Below are 23,259 nucleotides of genomic sequence, written 5' to 3'. Positions count from 1 at the left end.
TATGCTTCAAATATGTGAAGGGAAAAGAACCTCTTGCTTCTGTAATCAAAACCTGATGAGAGATAAGATGAAGGCAATTACCAAAATAAAACAGCAGAAGCTGGCAACAAACTGGTAACAAAAAGAAAGTTATAACAGCTGTTAGAAAAGAAATGAGACAGAAAGATAGGGATGACAAACAATAATGGGTTGTGTAGGAATTAACACATCAAACTACACATCAAAACCTAAATTACTGTGTCAATGATCTGAAGACAATTGAAACAATATAGAAAGGCTTTCTGATGAAGAAAACAGAAGAAAGCTTGAGTTTAAAAAAATCCAAACTCTCTTGGCCCAAAACAGGATTGTAATGTTATCACATGATTCCAGCCCCCAACAATTAAAAGAAAAACACTCTCAGCTTAATGCATGTGGGAGGATCTCGGGATCAGGCAAGAATAAAAAATGACAGGCAAACAAAGAGCCATTTATTCAAAAATAACCTCAATATGTTCAGACTCACTCTGTATCAATCCTAGTGAAACACATTCCCTAGTACCAATAACGCCAAATACTAAAGACTACCTTAACTCTGAACTTTGCATCAGAAAAAATACTCAGATGACAATGGGGTAACTACTGAAGCTCAGCTGAATGCTGAAGCACATTACAGGGCTAGAGTTGGAATCTGTACCAAATGCTATTTAAGCAATCCACACACACAACAGCAGAAGCAGTCAATGAAAACAAGGCAGGCTGTAGCAAAACAGTACTTCTACATTGAGAAATTTTGTTCAGAAGGTCTTCACGGTTTCAATTTTTTTTCAAAGACCAAACACTCCTTTGGCCTGGGCAGGATCTTAAGCAGGCAAACCCCTAGACAGATAGAGATAGATAGATAGAGAGAGAGAGAGAGAGGATGTGATGGAATTTGTGCTTATTTTGGTTTATATTCACATGTTATGTGTCTTTGAGATACAAGATGGGAGAGTGATTATTCTCTGGAGAAGTGACTGGGTCTACCCAAGAAGAAAGAACTTGTAAGAACACAGGTGTGCCAACAGAAAAGTTCAAAGAAGAAAGGAGAGTCCTATGAAAACCAAACAGCCAGGTCTCATGGGTGGTGGAAAGTTTTCCAAAAGTCTATATGAACTGTAGAGTTTTCTACAGCTCAAAAGTTGCAGAGAAAATTAAAGCCAAGGAAAGAAACAACAATCCATCTCAAGGACAAGACGGGTAGGAGAAAAAGCTGATCAAATGTTCTTTTTATTTCTGTCTTTCCTGTTCTGTTTATTCCTGAGTAAATGACCTCAGGTTTTCTCCACCTAAGAAGTCTTCCAGCTTGGTTTTTTTTTTTTTTTCTAAAATCTAACTATTTTCACTTACAACACAGCTATATATTTGGTTTCTTTGCTCAGCTCACTGTGACAAAAATGTCTAGATCCACCAATAAGCTTTAAAAACAAAGTCTGGGTTTCATTGCAGTATCTGGCGGGATCAGATCAAAACTCTGTTTAACTCAGTATTTCTTCTCTGCCAGAAGCCAGCAGGCAATGTGGCAGAGATGGTAAGAATGGTGCAAGTAAAGACTGAGCTTTTTTAAACAATCCACACACATTTACAGTAAAATGTTAAGCTACCTAGAAAGCTGAATATCAACATGTATGTTACTTTGCATTCACTATCACTGAACTTCAGCTGTCCTTTTGCTGCTCATTTCCCTGGTACCATAAAACCTTCTACAATTCTTTACTACCTAGTTTCTAAAGTTTTGACAAGCCTGAACCAGAAAAATAATTTTAGATCAACCGTGAAACTTCTGAAAAGGCCAATTCAAAACAAAAAAGTACAGAACAATCCTTTTAACAGCCTGGTGTTCTACAGGTAACCTTGCTTCATTGCAAAACTTATCTTCTGTTCCTTTCCTTTAAGAGTCCACTTAAGAGTTATACGGATGTCATCTCCAGACATTTTATCCCTTTAAGAGTATTTGGTAAACTATCCCATCAAAAGCTTTTGACATCTCAATATACTGTCTTAAATGGATTACCCTTAAGTACAGGCTCATAAGAAGAGTGTGATTTCCTTCTTCAAAAAAGCCACTTCAACTCCTACCTGCTGCCAGATTTTACCTGTGACTCTAAATAATGTTTTCTTTATTTATATTTTTAACCCATTTGCTCTAATGTAATATCAATATAATCTCCCACTACAATGTTGCCAAGATCAACTCAAGTCAGAAGTCATGCACCAAAAAAATAGCAGTCTTCAGCAAGTATTACTCAAACTCTTTCAGAAACTGTCTTACTAAGGCTTACATGCCTTTTAAAACGTCTTTAACTTCTTTACTCATCTGAACAAAAGTTCTCCATCCAAAGGGCATCATTCAATTCCTTCATCTTCTCAGCAATACCACCTACTGTGGATTACTTTAAAATTTTTGTTAATAAACAGCAAACATTCTCTGGAAGAAATTTTCCTCAGGATGTGTTTATGCCATCTGAAAGCTCTTCCTCTTTTTGGCTAATCCTGTCAATTTCTTGTTAAGAAGAAAACATCTTGCTCATTTTTACATAGGTTGTAGTAGAAATGTGGCCTACACCCAGAGGAACTAAATGTTTAAGACAGATAGACTTTTCTTAAGAAGGCCAGAGCCATATCCATTAAGCCACTGAAAATACTCTGGAAGTGTTTCTAATACAAATATGCACAAATATTTCTTATAATATTATTTTCAAGTTGTGAGAGTTAATATTTTCCAATCCAGTGATACCAAAAATGGTTTAAACTTAGAAGCAGCAAGTACAAACTGAAAAATAAATACAAGCACTTCAAGATTATGATGAACAGCATCTGGAATGCCTGTTAAAAATGGGAATCTTCCTAAGCCTCTGAAAATTTGGAAGCAGAATTTTTCTAAGAGATGTAAACAAACACATTTGTTAAATGTCTTTATTTAGGCATGGAAATGTTTCCATGATAAAAAAAAAAAAACAACACAACCTATTTTTCATTCAAAATATAACACTTAAGAATTTTAGTCCTCAAATTTCATAATAATCAAAAAATATGCCTACCACTCCTGGTTCTCACCACCCTCTCCACAAAAATCTCTACCTTGTAGCATTTTCACTGCTGTGTCCAATGTTTTCCCATGAACAGAAGAGCTTTGAGAAAACTAACTGCCTGAAGGCTTCTGAATGTCACATGCCATGTTTTCTGATAAAAAACACCATCATCTCTTAAAAAGTGCATAAATCTTGGCAAAAAGGAAAAAGGAACTACAGAACCACATGGTACATCCTAAAGCATCTGGAAATTCAACAGTCTGAAGAGTTTCCAAGTCATTTCTTGTGTACACAATATATAACAGGTCTTAGCAAACCCATCCCTCAGGAATGTTAGTCCTTTTGAAGACTATTTAACTATGCCCTTTTATGGGAAAGTGCTTCTTTTAGCTTCTTCTGAAGCTGCTTACAGATAAGAGTTAGAAAGTCAAAAATTAAAAATGAGTCGGAACTCCTTAATAAATCTTTCCTTTCCATTCCTGATTTTAGAGCACACCACCTGTCCCTTTGTTTTTCTTCTGAAAAGACCCTATCAAGTCAGTCTCTATCTGCATGGAAACAATTCCATGAATGATTCTGATAATCTGTTTTTTCCTTTGTCTGTGTCTTCTACCAAGATCCAAATTCAGTTTTTCAAATGTGATGAGCAGAGATGCACATGGCAAAGATATTGCACATCACAGTTATACAGCAAATACCTCTTTTAGTTTTTCCTTCCTTTCTTACTTTCATTGTGGCTGCTGACAAGTTTATTTATTACTCCTATGAGGTTTTCAGTAATTCAGTCACCATACCTGTAAGCTGTTACACACCCTAACAGATTAAAAAATAAGCATACCCTGCAGCATTTAGTTATTCTGTGTCTCTGTCTATTAATTTGATGATAAAATTGGTCTAATGACTGCACTGACCAATATTTCCCAAATTAAAACCTGTAAGCACTAGTTGATAAATTGTTTCCTTGCTTATAGATTTCTGGGAAGTAATGCATATTCCTTCCCTATGAGCACAGTAATGAATTTATCATTCCTAGAACATGAATTTATTATTATTTATCATCTATTAGCAATGTCGTAAATATTTGTTGTTTAAATTCAAAATATTATGTCTACTTTTCCTACTCATCTGCACCTTACAAGGTCTATTTATGTCCTATTTCAGAGAAATGCTTGAAAAAACATAAAGACATATCAGTATCTGCTTCCATATCTCATATACCTTATCCATTTCCAGCTCTTCTTTAAAAAATAAAATAAAACAAAAATAAAACAAAAACTGAAATCACCACCACTTTCTTTCAACAAAGCAAGCTGTAGAATTACAGTTAAGCTGCTTTTCCCACGTAACACTACTATTAAGGCTTCTCAAGTCAAACATGATTTGAAAGCAGGTAGGACAACATTCACAGTGTTTGGCCAGACCCTAGTGATCTCCAAGTCAAGCGTACAACATTTGCACGCAGCCTTCCTTGCAATTTAGCAGGAAAAAGCCCACACACGGCACTCAACCACACAAATCAATTTACTTCAGTCAACACAGGTGAAGTACAGCGTAAACAAAACACACCTGATTAAACCTAGTTTGAAAGATCCCTGGGCTCCACCAAAAACACTGCAAAAAAGTATCAACCTCACACAGAAAAGAAAGTCTTAAATTTAAAGATGAGACTATAGTTTGGAGTATTCAGAAATTAAAAAAAGCAACCCTCCATCAAGCTAGATATATGTCACTAACATGGTACATGGCACGATAATTTTCTTCTATTGCAACAAATTGCAAAAGATAGAGCTGGAATTAATGTCCAGTTTTGCAAAGCACTCCACAGCACAGATTAGGTTATCCTGCCTTGTAACACAAAAGCCTCAAATACTTATAAAAATTGAAAGGAGCCTGTTAGAAGGTAGCAAGGACAAGGAGTTTATCTCCAGCAAAAAGAAGCAAAGTCGCAGCCTTGTCTACAGTTGCAGACATACAAGTTACAAGATTACAGTATTGTTGCCAAGTACAATAAAGTGTGGAACGGCTGTTGTTTAGTAAACTTCACCTCTCACACGTTCCCAAGGACAGCAATTGCACAAGTCTAGGATAAAAGTTCAGACAGACACAGATCCATCCAGCCTGCTCTATTTACATTAAGCTCATCTCCCTTTTGCACAGACCAAGCTTGAAATTAATTTCAAAATTTGAGCTATGACTTTTTGCTTTAGCTTACTGGAGCACAGATCACCCCTCGCCTTTCAAGATTGTCAGAGTAACAGCGAAAGTATCAATAAAGAAAGAGGAGATGAGGTGATACACAGATTATTCTTATTAAGGAGGACAAAACCTCCTACACTAGTTTTCTACCAAACTAACCACACCTGTGCACGTAAGTAGTAACTTGGTATTTAATTTACTGGAAAAATCACACTCAAAATTCCTGAGAAGCAACCACTAATTTGCAAATTAATACAGAATTAATACGATTGCTCACACCACCACTATCTGCCTCTAAGGCAGCATAGCCTGCCCAGCCTCACAAGTAACTGCACTATTGCATCCCCCAACAGAAAACGGAAATGACTCATCCGAGTTAAATTCTTTAACGCCTGACATGATTGCTGCTAATTGTTGCAAAACGAGATTAAACAGATCTGATAAGCTTTTGGCTATGTCAATGGTAACTCCAGGTGGCCTGTGATAGCTATGATTCCATTCTTACTGAATTCAGTTTTGCAGCAAAAAGAACAGCCTTGGATTATTGTTGCTTGTCACTCCCTGTATTAATACAAGATGCTCAAACTTTACTTCCAAAGGCAGCCCATCTCTGCATATGATTCAAGTATCAAAAAACTACTTTTATATGGCTATGACACTAATTTAGAATTACTGCAGTACAATTTAATATCCAACCACCGTGTAAAGTGTTTCAAATTTCAGATTTTATGTTAACTATTCTAGAAGTTCTTGTCTTCTTAATAGAAATGAGTCATATCTAAATCACCAGTGATCATAACAGTAGTGCATCTGACCTAGCCAGCAGCTCACAAACTCAGGAAATCTGAGTTCTCTCCTCACCTTTAGCTATGGTCTATTGCCAAACCTCAGGCAAGTCATTTACTCTCCATCCTTTTGGTTTCTTTTCATTCTCCTTAAAATGATGTGATGGCTATCTGTTCCCTCCATAAAGTGCTTTAGCCTCTGTGGATGAAATCCTTAAGTACATTACCCATGAAGGGGAACAGCCAGCATAAGAGCTGGCAGAAGCAAGATAAAAGACTTCAAGATAAAGCACTTGGAGCACTGTAAATGTTGAATTCAATTCTGAAGTATTTACATATGGACATTCACCAAGCTAGGACAATGCTGAACTCCATGTACAGAAAAAAAATATATTGTATTAGCAGCAATTTTGAAGCAGAACTAGAACTACAAATGAAGTTTTAAGTGTCTTGCATTGCATTTTTGAGTAAGAACAAGGACTACAAAATTGAAACAAAAGCAGACATTTTATTTGAGAAAATAGTCTACAAACTAATCCATTACCTATAGTTTTAAAATGAAAGTAGGCAGCAAAACCTCATGTTAGCTAGCCCACAACTGAACCAAGGAAATTATACTAGAAGAACTTTATGAGTTCATCAATTCTAAGTGCCTAAATCAGTGGAGCAAGAGAAAGTTTGATGACTGACAAAGGTTAATTGAGCCAAAGTGGCAAGAATTACCATCTGCATATGAAACTGATGATTTGCTTAATCTAATATAATCTATTTCTTTCTGTGCTTTATGTACAGGTAAAAACGTTTTCATTCCAAGTAACTTCTGGAATTCATTTAGTATTCCAAGTGTTCTAGTATCAATTAACTAAAACAACTCAGTATACATGATCTCACTGCAATATTCAACACAGGCATCAACCTCCATTAAACCTGAAGTGCTGAAATGGTAAAGATAGCAGTAATTTATGCTAAAAACAGATTTTTTTTTTTTCTACAACAATTATTGATGTGAACAGGAAAGCTACAGAGATGTAAATCTGAATAATTGCCATCAAAATAGATATTCAGCTTTACACAAACTAAATGGCCCACACAATTGGTAGGAAACCTAGCTCAGTTTGCATTTGCATCATACTAACATTTAAATTCTGATGCTTCAGGCTTTTCATCTTCTATATAAGAGAAAAATTAATATTTAGGATGAAGAAACACTTGAGACATTGGAGGAAAAAAAGTGACAACAGCCACCACCTACTCACACATTCATTTTTAGCAGAGTAACCACTCTTTTGCTGAGATTTATCCAAAAATACCTAGATATAAAGGCCAACAAATTAAACCACAAACTCTAGGAAACAATTTTGCCAGCATAGACCAAGTAATTTACAATAGCATAAGCCAAAAATGAAGCTCCTGAAATTTAATTTGCTTCTTTTGCAGTCAACCTTCTTCATTTGCCACACCGAAGGCTTTTCAATATAACTGCAGGGAAGTTACATTTAAGCAGAACTTAAGAATTGAAAATATTATATATTTTATATATAAAAGAAAAGAACTGACATGTACTCTCTGAGTTATGCATAAGAGTTTGACTGAAAATAATCAAATGTAGAAAAATGGAAAGTGAAATTTTTACCACATATTCAGTCATGACATTTTGTACATTTCCTGCAGATACAAAGAAACTGACGATCTATGCTGGAAAAGATGCACAAATGCTGTATTTGCAATCTAGTTCTATATGGTGGATCTGAAAGATTCTTTTTCAACAACCAGCACATATTAGCAGGTTATTTGCTGAGCGACCATTGAGGCCTAAGACTTGCAATAGCTACTCACGGCCCTTCATTCAGTTTAAGGGCCTCAAGAAAGGCTGTGAATTTGGAAGCTCAGATAGCTGCTGAAATTGTGCATTCACAAATGCAGTATCTTTAACCCATCTTCCTGAATAGATATGGCACTACAACTGCACTTCCTCTGAACCAAAGCTTCAAAGAAGCACACTTGTTACACCTAAACTAGGAAACCAGTATAGATAGCAATGCTGACCAATTAGACATGTTCCAGGTCCCACTTCTGCATCAGGACCAAGTGGCTTGGAACAGTTTACATCAGTCTTAAATTCTCCTAGCCTCAGGCTGCTTCCTTCAAACAGGTCACTGGGAATGCTACTGAGGCTCCAGTCATTGGCACAGACCAAAAGCATGCCATAAGCGATAACAGTTTAATAGCATAGGCCACTGGACTCTGCTACCATGTGTAGAAGCCTAGAAGATATGGGGACTAATGTGTATGTCTCCAAACACCAATAGCCAGATAACTGTGCAGCCAACCAAGGATTGTTGTGAGAAAAAACAGGATGTGGCTGGAGAAGGGGGCCATACAGAGGTTGGCCAGAACTTTTCTGGGACAAGTGTCTTTATTCTGGTTCCTGGAGATAAGCACAACACAGTACAGTGTATGAATGAGGTCAAGAACTAGGCATGGACTATAGGGGGGGATCAAGATCACCAAAGATCTCCAAAGCCCTCTGACCCATGTCCAGAAAGATCTAGAAGAATGGACTGAGCATGACAAGTAACTTGCATAGAAAGTGAGAAACTTATCTCCAGGGCAGAGAAAACTTATCTATAAAAAGGTACCCCCACAAAGCCCAGGTGTGTGTGCATCCCTGGACTTTGGCCATACCATTAGCTGGATCAGGGCTGGAGCCAGGACTGCTGATCTCTCTTCCTTTTTTCCTCTTTCACCCTCTTTAACCCACCTCTCTCTCTTCCTTTGCACTCTGCCCCTTTATTCAAAACCCACTACTGTTGCTTATACTGGGAGACAGTGGGCTAAAATACCAATTTTCATGGCAAGTATAAAATCTAAGCTTTTGCAGACCCTCTGACTTTTGTAATTTCTTTTGACCATGAGCACCTATGAATTTTGGGTGCTTCCCTCATTTGCTAGCAAAGATGTAGTCAAAATTTCAGTTCAGGTGGTAGAATCTTTGAACTTTCAGATGATGAGAAGTCCTCAAGTTTTTGTTGTAATACACAGAAAAACTCAGAGAATGCTTTTAAACCTTCCTGTAAACTGAAAATATCTGAAAAACATCAGACTGAGAGCACAAACAGCTGGCACAGCAGCATGAAATACATTCCTTAGCCACCCTGACCGGAAGAGGAAAGGATATGAGGCAGTGCACAAGGAGACAAGATCAAGAATAACATGAAACCACACCTTTAGACAATCTCAACACAGGCTGCTTCTGGTCTGTCCTCTGGAATGTGTGCTCAGCTCACAGAACTTACTCAACAGAAAGCTAACCAGAAGGAAGTAAAGGAGTGAGGTGGCAATCAGGCCAGCTCCATACCTCATCATGTAATTCCCTGAACACTGAAAGCAGCAGCAGGGAGAAGCGTGTTAGTCCAGTTTCTCCTCCACTTAAGCTGCCATGGGACTGCATCTCATAGGATACAATAAACTCAACTATTCCAGCAGTCCTACTTAATGAGAGTAAGTGCACAGAAAAATTGATTTTATGATCGTCTTACCCTACTTAGCACTGCAGCTAGAGTGAGGCATCAGTATACTCTTAGCAGGAGGGTAATTCTCTTTTCTAATATTGATGTGCATATTGCAGTAACTGTCATATTGCTTGTATTTATTTACTGGCATTAAGATTATTTGAAAATGTGCCATGTCAACTAGGCCTTTCAGCGTTAGAAGACTGAGACAGTTTTTCTGCAAAAGAACTTGACATTACTATGGCAGCAGCTCTAAATCACAGAATCATAGAATGGCTTGGAAGGGACATCAAAGTTCACCTAATTTCAACCCTGCTGTCTTGGGCAGGGATGCCACTCACTAGATAAAGTTGCTCAGGGCCCACCCAAAGCAGCCTTGAACACTTCCATGGATGGGGCATCTACAGCCTGTGGGTAATCTGTTCCAGTGCTTCACCACCTGCTGTGTAAAGAATTTCTTCTTAACATCTCCTCTAAACCTGCCCTCTTTCAGTTTGAAAACCAGTTTTAACCTTTCAGCTTAAAACCATTCACCCTTTTTCTGTCACTATCTGCCCATATAAAAAGCCCCTCTCCCTCCTTTATATAAGCCCCTTTAAGGTCTTTTATAAGCCCCTTGAAGGCCTGCATTGAGGTCTCCCTGAAGTCTCTTCTTCTCCATGTTGAACAACCCCAGACTGTCTGTGAATCCATATCTTCAATTCATTATAGCTAAGGAATATATAATTTCTTATGAACTGAATTAAATATTGAAAACAAGCATCTGCCAGTTTGCAACCAACCACAGCATAAACTGAATTTCACTAAAGTATAGTAAGATTTGCCTACCAGGAAATTTTTCAACTGAAGCTACTATTAAAGTACTTGAATAGAGAGGATACAGAGACAAGTATCAGATTGTCAACACACTGATCACTCAAAGAGACACTTCTGGGATGCTGCAGAACAGAGACCAAAATGCAAGCAGTTAGGCAACAAAATGGACTGGAAATTTTCCAGTTCACACCCATTTGGCAGGGCTTGCTGCAAAAGCTCTTGCTTTAGTTCAGTCCATTTTCCCAGTGCTTTTATTGCATTTTGGCCTTCTTGCATCAGCTGGAAAAGGGAGGTCATGGTTTCTGGTAACAGAATTAGTGGCAAGAATCCTCATTTTCTTGTTTCATTTGTGGAATGCTTTTAGAACACATATTTTTAAGATTTTCTCCATGTACATCAGAATTGTGAAATACACCCAAATGCATTGAAGTATTTAAACCATGTTAAATCCACTTCACACTTAATGACCTCCACAAACTTCCGGTGTTATTAAGCCTCAAGGAAATAAGCATATTTGAGTAAATCTTCAATACAAGCTGTTTGAGTGGCTGCTAAATCCAGCCTGAGACACTTCTCGCCAATAGAGAGCATTCTGCAAAACACCCTGAGACTGGTCCAGCAAAAAGCTGCTAGCGCAGCTGGGCTGGGCTGCATCACAGTCTCAGCTCTGGACAGTGCTGCACACACAGGCTCCAGCCTGACAGGCTTGTCCAGAACCAAGCGTCCACTGCCAGGCCCCAGCCCTATATGAGACCAAAGGACTTCCTTCCTCAGGCTGAGAGGTTGATGAAGTGCTTTCTCTCCTGCTACAGACCTGGACTAAGCGCAGCCATGGGAGGTGGCCTTCTATGGCTGTAGTAAGTCAGGGTACCCACATGCTGCCCTTGGCCAGTGGCAGCAAGGAGAAGAAGGAAAAAAAGACACCTCTGTTCACTCTGATGTAGGGTTACGAAATACCATAATCGCTCAAGAACAAACAAAAAATAAAAAACCCAACAAAACAAAAAAACAACCAACCAACAAAAACAAAACAAACCCAAAAAAAAAAAAAACCTCTTTAAGAAATTCTTTTCCTCTTCTAATTAACATGCAATCATAAAAATAGTTGTGAAAATTAGAGCCTTCACAGTCTTGAAATGTAAATAATACACAACTATTGAATGAGTCAATCAAGGAACTTTACCTCCCAAAATAAGTTTCAACATAATAAGCAAAAGAAAATAGTTTGTGCAAAGAAACTTGAATGATTTGCAAAGTCACTGAAAACCCTTGAAAGAGATTATGTATTAAAGGATTTCAAGTATCAAAGGAAGTATATTTATTTTCATAAGAAGTAATGGTGAAGTTCAGCTCTGCAGAAAACAAAAATTGAAACTGATCTCAGGAAAACAGAGAACATAAATACAGAGGACTTCACTTATTGTAAAAGTCATCAGGATGGTGTCACTGAGCCTTTTGCAATTGCAATTGACCCAGGAATGATGACAATATTGAGAACTGACAAAATTCCGCTCCCAAGGAGATTTGGAGGGATTCTCTGTTCTTCACACCAACTGCCTGGCAAAAACCTCATTTCCAACTCTGATCTGGAAGACAAGGTTACATTCAAGAGGCAAATGGCTTCCGCCCTTCTCAACAGACACCACTTGTCACTTCCACTGATGGCAAGAGCTGCAAGGAGTGAGTGAAGACAGAATGCAGCACACAACCAAAAATCTGGTTTCATTATCATGCTACATTATTGAAAGCATAACCAGTAGTCAGCATGCATACATTCAGGTTAAAGTCAATCTATTTTCACTCAAATCAGCTTTAAGGTTCCTGGAGGAAAGTGAAGAAACTTTATCTAAGATATTGTACTGAAAGGTAGTAATAAATCAATAAAACACAAAATTATGGCTTACATCTAGTGTTTTTCCCTTCAGATACATTCTTCTATAGAGAAAAGCCAGTACTATCAAGCTTTGAAAGGTATGTGTAGCTGCAAAAATCATATTGAAGGTGGAGCAGTGGAAGTGGGAGCATTTAATCTTATGGGTGTGCCTCTGAGGTGGAGTTAAATGAAGCACTTTGCTACTGAATCAAGATAACCAAATAAATTTATCACAAGCAGGAGGGGGCCCACTTCAGAACCATAAATGAATTCCTACAGTGGTATAACTGTTCATTTACTTCTGGTACATCATTGAGTCTTCCTTGGTCACATCCAGGGCTTCCTGTGCTACAGTCAAGTGACTTGTGCACACTGCAGAATAGACTTCTGCCAGAAGCTTAACCTGCATCTTCACAGTTCAGACTGCAGGTCTCAGTTTACAGGTCCCTAATAAGCCAGAAAAACTGTAATGAAACCAGCATTAAAGCTGTATCTGACAAATATTATGTGAAGGGGAAGAAAACCAGATAAATTCTACAAGTGCAGATAACTCTTCTCTGGAAATATCACTGAAAAACTGTCTTCCCCACTGAAAGCACCAGCTGCTTACTCACCCAGAGTGCACTCTCTGCAAGAGACACCCACTGACACAATCAGCAAGCAAGTCCCAGAGCAACTCATTTACTTTATTACAGTAAGGGAGAAATGCAGAGCCAAATTTTTACAGGGGTGTCTAGCTCTTAAATCAAAACATACATTTCTTGTGGGATTTGAAAGAGCACTGATTCCCACTGGCTCCAAATGATTCAGACTGTGGGAAATATTTAAGCCCCATACTGCATCTAAACTCATCTCAATGTTTATAAATAAAAGCAGACACGATTTAGAAGAGAATTCAACTCTGGCATGTTGTTAATAGTTGATCAGCAGCTTTTCATAACTGAAATATTATATCTGCATCAATCTAGGCATAAATTTGATCTTAGAGGAAAATAGTAATATAAACCATAAAAGCAGCATGTGCTTGTATGTCAAGCTCAGCCTGAGGTTCATGTTCTCTTGGAACACAATTACAAACTTCTTACAGAAATCTACCATCAGTAATTACCAGAAAATCCCCCAATTGTCAAAACAGATTCTTCTTTCATCTGTCACACACACACACACATGTTCTGTGGTATGAGATGACTTTGATGACTGCTACAGATGTTCATCTCATTCCAACAAATGCTGCACTCTGAGTGTGTCTGTACTGCTGAGTATAAACCCCAGAGAAGCCAGACTGAAGAAGCAGTAGCAAACTGCTGTGGACAGTGGATGTTTGGGGACAATCTAAAGCAGGGAGCTCACAATGAAAGATGTGAATCCCAGCAGTGACTTCAATTTCATTAAACACAGACTTGCAAAATCCCTGTCACTATAGAGCACTAAGGTTTTATAATTCCCTTGAGTTTAACTTACAAATAGACCTGCAGGTTAACTCTGCATGCAAATACAGCAATTCCAAATACAGACTGTTCCAAAGCGCTGAGGAAACAGAGGAACAAGTTTTAAATGATCAGCACCAGAGAACACACTCAAAACTCAGCTGTTCTATACAGAGACAAAACAAAAACTGCCATAAAATGGAAATTTTCACTTGGTTAACTTAATTTTATTTAAGACATAACAGAGGGTGTAATTTACTGTGGACAATGGTGCTAAAACATGTATATAAGGTCTTTTCTACTTTTCACTTGAACCTTTAGGCTTTAACACAACTTGTTTCAGCTGTTGTCACTTGCTACATTTAGAGCTTTTTGTATTGTGCTTATTTACTTTGGAAAGCTACTAAAAAGAGAAGTCAATTATTATCATGACTGCAGCAAATTCAAGAGTAATTTCTTTATGACACATCCTGTTCAGAGCTACAGAAATGCAAACTGCAGAAAAATCAGTCACAAGCTTTCTTCTGCATTACTCAAAAAGCATTCCTCTAGTTCCAGTCAGCATTTTCTCCAGTGGGGAATATACTTAGATGATGTCTGCTCATACAGATGCCTCACGAGTTTTACATCTTTACTGTATTTTAAGGGCCCTAATAATTTCATAACCTACTTTCCTCCCACCACTTCAAATACCATTAAGTATTTCTAAACTAGCTCTATCACCCTGATGCATTCAAGTGCAGAAGAGAAAGTACCATTTCAAAAGTCTAACTTCTAGTAATTTCCAGTAACTTCAAAATAATCCAACAAAAGTCTTCATGTGGACTCTGTAGTCTCACTGATAATACTTCAGTAAGTAAACACATCAGGAGTATCCCCTTAATGTTACAGACAGTGGCTGGTAATTAACACCCATGGCACGTGCTGCATAAGCCTCTCAGCTGTGGGAGAGGCCTGAGGAAGTTCTTTCAGCACAGCTGAGCTACGAATTGCTGTGACAGGTCAGTGACAGAGTCTGAAAGAGAACACAGGTCTCACAGCCCAAATACATGGAGTGGGTGTATCTGCTGTGCTCCTCCTGCTTCAGAAACTGATGGAATATTAATTTTCCAGTCACCTATTGACAAGTAGCCTGATGAGAGTAGTGGAATACAGCATCAATATTGGAATCTGGTTATAAAAATTTACAGCTCATCCAGCAATGGAAATATTTGTGAACATGTTTCAAATCCCACAATTTCTTCATAAATTCACAAGTCTCCACTAGCACTATGAACACACAAACTTTGAAGAATTAGGGATTTTTTTCCAGACTCATATTTTTGGCTGTAGATGTAGATGATATTCAGGTGCTTTAAAATTAAATACTCTTCTGTGTTGAAGGTATGCCATGCATTTGTTTTTGTTTCTAATGCTGCTATCTAAGAGAGTCTGGACTCAATATGCAGAATCAAAAGGAGCTTTAGAACTCATCCCACCTAAACATTACAATATGTACTTTGCATTCTGACACATTCTGATACTCATAATATTTTGCATCCCTGACGTGATTATAGTCATACTCTCAAGACAGCCATCAGCTCAATTCTGCACATCATTATTAACTTATTTGGCATCTCTTGATTCAACTCATCACTTGCATCATCAATGCCGAAATACAGAATTGTTTAACATGATTTCCACTGGCAGTGGAACTAAACTTCTTTTTATTTTTTAGTACCTGTCCTAGACTCTGAAATTGGACCAGAGTGATGCTACACTAATAAGAACTATCATTTGTTTCTCCAGTCAGGAGCTTATAAAAACAGTAGTGGGGATACAGCAGCACCTGGGGAGTGAGGGAAGGGCAGGGGAAGATGTAAAAAAGAAGTAAAATAAGATATGAATGTAAGTGCTGCATAATCACAGAAAGTATGTGCACTATTTAAAGTGTCTAATAAAACTCTCTCAGTGAAATTAAAAAATATTAATCAGGAGGCATCAAGAAAAAGTAGTGAAAAACACCTAATTGTTCTGAGAGATAATGTGGAATAGAATAAAACTTGTGATTATTCTCTCTGCTAGTAATTTTTTTTGCTCCTACAAACAGGTAATATGGTAGGATACATTCTGCTTTTTACCACAGAAAATATTTACATCAATTTCTAGGATCAAGAAGATTAGTTTTGAATAGAATATGACTGTCTTTGGGTTTAAGAGGAAAGTCTGTGTTAGGGTGTCACAATAATGAACTTCAGGAAACATATATAAAGGTATAAATCCCACTTGAAAAAAATAGCATCCTATAATTTATCATATTTAGAGGAAGAAACCACAAGAATGCTGTTGAGCTTTGGTACTTACTGCTTTACTGTGTTTCTGTGTGCCTGTAAATGCTTCTAAATGCAAAATCTGCAAATATTCTGTAGAATCTGCAGAAACAACTTAGTGTAGAACATCTTTGAAGTAACGTTCACCTTCATACAAGTGATTTTACTCATTCCCTGAACTTTTTATCATCTTTTATATCAAGGGTCTTCCCAAGAACATTGCACACTGTATTTCTAAGCCCAGTAAGCCAACATACCACACTCAAACCCAAGCCTGCATGAATTCTGAAAGCAATAATGCTGACTTTCAGAAATAAAGGTAAAATATTAGACCTATTCTATCATCTTTCATTTGATGAACTGTATTTTAGTTGATCATTGCTTTTCTGGAGAATTATCTCAATGGACTCACACAGCAGTGTTAGTAGAAAATGCTTCTATCCTAAGGGCCATTGATGGATGAAACTTGAGCATAAGAAGCTAATGAAATTGAAATTCCCCATTATAAGACAATGTTAAAGTTAGAAGGAGTTTTATATGAAAAGCATAGTTTATCTTGAGAACCAACCTAAACAAGTGACTGCACAGATTAGAAAACCCATATCCTCCTCAGTAACTGTGTGATCTCTCTTATATTTCACCAATCCCTCCTGAGACTGTGTTTAAGAGTCAGAATGCACAATATTTTGCATCTAGCAAGCTACCATACACACCCCTGTCTGCTTCTAAAAACATTTGTGAAGAAATTACCTTGACTTAGAGTACCTCCCATAATGAACAAAGTTCCCAATGCCCCCAGGGTCTCGGGGTGTACAGGGCTTTCTTGGTTCCCAAGGCAACACTGGAACAGTTGCTAGCTCTAGTTAAGTACTGATATTGAAATGTTCATTAACTAATTGCTCTGTTTGTTTTCTCTAAACTACCTGGAGATCACCTAGCCCCCTCCAGCCACGATGCCATTCTAGGACTAAGATGCAAATAGGGAAACCCATGGAACCATGGGAGCGTGTTTTGGGGGATAAGGACACCCTAAATGGAGAACTAAACACAGTAGAGGGGCCTGGACAGGTACAGTACGCTGGCTGAGGAAGAGGAAAACACATCCCCCAATCGACATTTGACCTGTCACCATCACCTACAGAAGACTAGAGTGGGGTGAGGGAAGCAGGAACAAAGAGGCAGATATTCCTGGGGTTACCACCAGGAAAGGAGCGGGGACAGCTGTTGCTGGGGATTTCAGCAACAGACTGCACACCTCCTCACCCTTCGGCTACTGAAAAAGCTACAACAGAAGGGGCGAGCTCTGTGTCGGGCCCCCTGCGCAGCTAATTTTTAATAAAGAGATAAACATTAATAAAGGCATAAACCCTGTTCATTTCACCTCCCTCCCATGAAGAGCTGACTTCATTCAGATTACTGAATTCCTGAGTCTTTCTTTTCCTTTTACCATACTTTTACCTATTTTGTTTTTCCAGTCCTTGATGCACTTACTAATACAAAGTGACTATGTAAAGATCTCCTCAGAAAGAAAATCATTCCAATTTCATTTACCAAAAAAAAAAAAAAAAAAAAAATAGGGCAAAAGAAAAAAGAAAAAAAAATCCCTATCTAAGCCAAACAAACTCTAAGTACTTTACACCCATTTATGGCTGTTTCCAAAAGAAACTGAGTAATTAAAGAAAAATCAACAGGATATGCAGATCTAGCCATTAAAATTTAATATTTAATTACAAATATCAGTGGCTTCAGTGACTTTTAAAATACCATGATTATCTACTGCACTGTAGAATGCTGCCTCAGATACATTTTGGCATATCTCTAATTGTCCAACTCTTACAATATTCCTGAAGAGACTAGAAATTAAATTTAGAATTTATCTGTAATTCATCTGCAGCAGCTTAAAATTATTGGATACAAAAGAAAAAAAAAAACAACCAAACTCCAGCTATTCTCTTTACAAAGGAAAAAAGAGCCCTTAAGACAGCTGATTAAATCCATACACATCAAGTTTTGCAAGAAATTGAACTACATTTTCCTCTCTTTAAGTGGAAGAAAATGTGATAAATATGGAAATCTCTGTTTTTGTCAGATACTGCTACAACGGTTTCCAGGGGTCATTTGACATTTGGTTTTAAAGAAACAATTTTTAATTTTTTTTTTTCTGAAATCAAGTGGAATTTAAGCCATGCAATCAGAAATGCTAGACTAGGCTCATTTTCAATATTTGGTTCATGCATGGTTCAATTATGCATAGCTGACACCTACTCACTAAATATGCATTGCTAATTATGTCTCAGCATTTAAGGGCCATAGTTGACTGAAGCTGGCAGGAGATTATTAGTAGGCTAATCTACATTTAGAGCGGATGATGAGTATTTTCATCTAAGATATTTTAGTTAATACTCCTTCAAGTGCTTTTTTTTTTTAAGCAGTGAAAGGCATGAAGCAAACATACATCAGAAACCACCAAGACATCAGACTGTTATACAAAGCAAAAAACATGACACTAAAAAGGGAAGCCTTAATGATGTACAGGTAGGTTATACTGCAGGTCTATCCTCATAAATCACAGTTAATTTACTACATTACTAGAGTTGAGAGGTTTAAGGTTTTGTTTTGCTTCATACAAACACAGTTATAAGTTTGATTTTCCAAACCTTGATGAAATCACATCATTCCTTATTCTTGTAAATTAGCTGGCCTTTACAATGAATCCAGGAGGACTTCATACCCTGAATATGACCACTTAACTATCACATAATTTGAAAGCACTTTCCTGAAATTTTATTCATTTTTACTCATGCTGTGCTATTTTAATACACTATTTTAAAAATAACATACTGTGCAGATATTCTTTATTATTATTATTACTAATATCATCTTTGATCACTGAAGGCATACAGCAAAAGAGGACAAGAAGGGTAAGAGAGAAGGAGTTTAGGTTACCTACAAATGCGCTGTCCCACCAGCATGTTAAAGCAGGTAAAAAAAAATCTGCACAAAAGCTACACTCTGTGGCCATTTCAGTTTTGCTCCCTACACTGTTCCAAATTTGCATTCTTCTACCACACAGCTTCTACTCTTTAATGTCGTGCCCAATCTGAGAGAGATTTTTTCACTATTTTAAAGCTTTTGGAGAACAAGTAATTCCTAAAAACAGAAAGACTGTAGAAAGTGCAACAGGGATAAAGAAACAAGTATGAAAATCCACAGATCCCTCTTGACCTAAGAACAGCAGCATAACACAGCTTTTGAGATTGCAGCTAGTTTATCACTGGTCAGCTCAGACAGTACAGAGTATATGTGGAGCAGACACAAACAACTACATCTAGCTCTCTTCAGTCCAGGCACTGGAGGTGATGAACTCTCCTAGTTCTTTACATGTTTATGGACTTCACTACTAAAGCAGAATGACAAAGTACTTTTTCTGGTTTGCAACAGTTCCATTAAGTTCCAGCCAAAGAGGACAAAAGAAAAAGTAATATTTTCACATTTACAGTTTGCTGAAAAGCCATTGAAATAAGCAAATTATATTACATAAGCATGCAGTTATGTAGCACTATAAGCCAGACAGACGCCTACTGCCAGAATTAAAAGGGGCCCACTTCAAGTCAAATCTCCCATTACAAGAAAAGCGTCCATGAACTATCAAGACCCCGCCTATTGAAAAGCTCAGAGTCTAAAAATTAACCAACATAAGAGGCACAAAAACATCACGGATAATTCAACTTCCTAAGCCTCACTATGCAACAGCTTCCACAACAGAACCACAAGACTCTCAGGTTTCACCTGCTCTGGAATGAAGAGATGTCAGGGTGCTTGAAATCTCTCCAAGCTGAATGCAGAGCATAAAAATTCTATAATGAAACTCTGTGGCCTTCCTATTTCCACCTGTGAGGACAGCCCCTCTGACTTCTGAGAATTGTTACTTTTAAGGAAATAGCACTGCATGGGGCAAAACTAATAAGCTGTAAGTGCACACTTAAGAATTTCCCATTTCACTGAACTGATAGCAGTCCATGAGGCAAAGCTTGCAAAGTTTCAAAGAGGCGACAGGTATATGCATGAAAAGCCTTTTGTGAGAACTGGTTACAATACTGCCAGGAGGTTTTTGTTTGTTTGAGTTTGCTTTCCCTTTTTCTTCACCCCTTCCCAGGAGAGGAAATGACAGTATCTGACAAAACTCGTTGAATACTTCTTTTTAGCATGTATTTCATACACACCAAAGCCACATCACACATTAAACTTAAAATTGCTGGTCAGGTCAATGTCCTGCTTCTGATCTTTTTAAAAGCATAAAGCCATTAATTAAGTACTATAAACTTAGTTGTATGAAGTCTTTGAAAATCTGGCAAGCAGGGGTGTTTTTTATTCTACATTCACACTATGTATCTGTCGGTAAGATAAGCAGATGGGGAAAAGTTTTAGTTATTATTTTTACAAACGGGGCCATGTACATCGTAACACAGAACATCAGGCCACCACACTTCAAATAAAGGTGCTGTACTTTTATTGCCATGCAGCTGGCAAACTGGGGTGAGAGCATGCAGCCCTGGGTACTCTTGCCAACTAACCTGATCAGTGTGCGCAGCTTTTTGTTCAAAAGCATCCATCATATGTATTATATGCAATCAATATCAAAAGCACAAACTTTCAACCACAAACACATGGAGCGTCCCAGTTGCCGTGTCAGCACTAAGAAATTGTCCCTATGCATCTGGTGTCAAATCTGCTTTTCAAAGCTCCCATGGCCTCGCAGCTCCTGTCTGTTTCAGCCCGCACTCATCGTATTAGTCCAAGTTCGCATCCCCGCACTCTGTTAGGAAACCGAGAGAAAACAGCCCGGGAGCGTTTAACCTGCCGGTGGCAGCCACCAGCACTGATTCACAGCACGCTCGCTGACCTAAGAGTTTCTTCTTCATTAGCACGGGGGATAAGAGTGGGCTCTGGCGCACTTTTGCCTCCCCAGGTACCCGCCGTGGCCACCCGGGGGTGTCACTACAGCCGGGGGCCGCGGGGGCACCGGGGGCTCGGCCCCCGGAGGAGTCGGTGACCGGAGCTGCTCCCGCCGCCCCGCGGTGAACCCGGGGCGGCGACGGCGAGCCCTGGCCGAGCGGGTCCCGCGGCGGCGATGGTCAGCCCCAGCCGGGCAGTCCTCACCTGCGTTATAGAAGCGGTCCAGCACCGCCGTCTCGCCGAAGTCCAGCTTGCCGAAGTGCAGGGTCTCCAGCGCGGCCCCCACCGCCTCGCACGCCTCCCGCAGGCTCTGCAGGGCGCCGCTCTCCGCCGCCAGCAGCGGGCCCTGGCTCGCCTCGTTGATCACGTAGGTGACCGCGGTCCGCCGGCCGCCACCCTTGGCCCGCGCCGCGGTGCTCGGGCAGGCGGCGGCGGCGGCGTCCTCAGCCCAGACAGCGGCGGGCGGCGGCGCAGCCAAGTCGGGCGGGAGGCTGCGGGCGCCCGCGTCGGCCCCGGGCGCTCTCCTGCCGAGTACCTCCTCGCAGGGCGTCCCGCCGCCGGGCGGGCCGGGCACCGGCAGGCTGACGATCCCCTCGCTGCTGTCGTTCATCCCGGCGGTGAAAGAGCAGCCCCGGGCTCTGTTGCGCTGGCCGGGGTTAGGCGGATGCCATAATGCGCCGCCCGCCCCGGAGCGGTCCCGCTGAGCTGCTGGAGGGGAGAGGCGAACGGGCTGAAGCGAGGGATTCCCACTCGGGCGCTAGCGAAGGCTGTCGGAGACAGGGAGATGAGCACAGCCTCCCTCCGTGCCTGCCACCGGCACCATGACGCGCCGCTCCCTTCTCCTCCGCACCTGCAGGGACTACCCGGCGCGCCGACCCCCGGCAGCCCGGCCTCCTTCTCCTGCCACCCCCGACACTCCGCTCGTCCTCCGGCCGCTGTACTCCTTGGACGAAATTCCTCGGCCGCGGGGATAAACCACTTGTGGGATCGCTCTCCGGCGCCCCAGCTCCAGCCGAGCGACAGCTGCGGAGCCACTGGCAGCGCGGGCTGGGGCGGCCCCAGCACCGGGCACCTCCTCCGGCCCCGCCTCCGGGCAGAAATAACCTTTTCCGCCCCCGTGCTCAGCGTTCTGGCCGCGTCCCGAGTGGGAGCTCTCGAGGAAGGGGAGTCGTGTCGTGTCCTCACGGGCTTGTCAGCCTGGAAGGACGCCGCTCTTCTTGGGAAGTCCCGGCTCGGTCACCCCTGCTCGTCGGGGCGCCACGGGAGGGAACGGGGTGCGGGCTGTTGGAGAGGACCGGGGCGGCCCTGCCGTCTCCTGCGGGGCTTTATTTTGTAATATGCTGTCCCCTAACACGAGCCCACGGTCGCGCTTCAAATCTGTGGAGTCAGGGTGCGCCTCCCCGCTGCTGAAACGGCGGGGGCCCTGTGCGCCCCGGAGCCTTCAGCGATGTTCACTGAAGGAGCCTGTGTTTGCAAGAAGCCAGGTCCTCCCTGTGCGTTGAACCTGGTCCTGCTAAAGGGATTTTTATAATTTCCTGCTTTTCTTGTTTGTTTTTGATGGCACACGTACTCTAACTAGCTTGTCAGGAGTAAATGCTTTGAGTGTTTGCAGTGAGTTGAGAGCAGTGTCAGGACTGACTAATCATTAGCCTTTGCCGTCTGCTATTATCCGCCGCCTGAACCTGCCTCGCTCTGTGTTCCCGAACGGCTTCAAGTTCACTGAAGGGTTTATGGCTGCTTTGAGCAGGACCAGCCTTATTCTTTTGCAAGCGCTGCACTCGGAAACTGGAAAACTACCCCTGTATGTTGATTAAATATGTCGGTTTCTTGCATTCACCTGCAATTTACTTGTCAAGAATACTTGAAAGCTTGGTAATTATCAAAAACATTAATTCACAGAGAAGGAAACTAATAGCACTAAGCAGCATATAGCCAAAAACTGTGCTGTGTATAGTATAGCACCTAGCAGAGGACAAGATCTTTTGGTATTAGAAATAGTCCTTAATTCGAAGAAAAGATGCCCTACAAGTTCAGATTGTTTGCAGTACAAGGCTGAATATCTGGGGAATTCAAAATGGATTGGGAAAGGAAATAATGTTGAGACTTCAGCAGTCTGGTTTTGGGTATAAATACTGTAAAACTGGATGATTTTTCAAATGTCCTTTTTTAAGGGCTTATATTAAATGGGTACAAGAGAGAAGAAAAACCAGCATTTATTAGCTTTGTTTATATGTTATATCAATGGGTCCCATCCTGTTAAAATTGATGTTAAGACTAATCCACTTGTTGGCACAAAGCCTTCTCCTGTATCATTGTTTTCCATTACTTCTGTAGA

At 40.2% G+C, this 23,259-nt stretch overlaps 1 protein-coding gene across 1 annotated transcript in view; it reads right to left on the bottom strand.

The window, feature by feature from the left end:
• MAP3K5 (mitogen-activated protein kinase kinase kinase 5) overlaps nucleotides 1–21,988 on the bottom strand; it is a 98,719-nt gene extending 76,731 nt beyond the window's left edge. The window contains exon 1 of the mRNA XM_021553111.4: nucleotides 21,129–21,988. Coding sequence (XP_021408786.1) covers nucleotides 21,129–21,534 — 406 coding nt within the window. The 5' untranslated portion in view covers nucleotides 21,535–21,988. The remainder of the gene's footprint in view (nucleotides 1–21,128) is intronic.
• Between the last annotated feature and the right edge of the window lie 1,271 nt (nucleotides 21,989–23,259).

The sequence above is a fragment of the Lonchura striata genome, chromosome 3, assembly GCF_050655825.1.
Source record: "Lonchura striata isolate lonStrDom1 chromosome 3, ASM5065582v1, whole genome shotgun sequence".
Classification (NCBI taxonomy): Eukaryota; Metazoa; Chordata; class Aves; order Passeriformes; family Estrildidae; genus Lonchura; species Lonchura striata.
The sequence above is the reverse complement of the archived record's forward strand: the minus strand, read 5'-3'. Positions and strand labels throughout refer to the sequence as shown.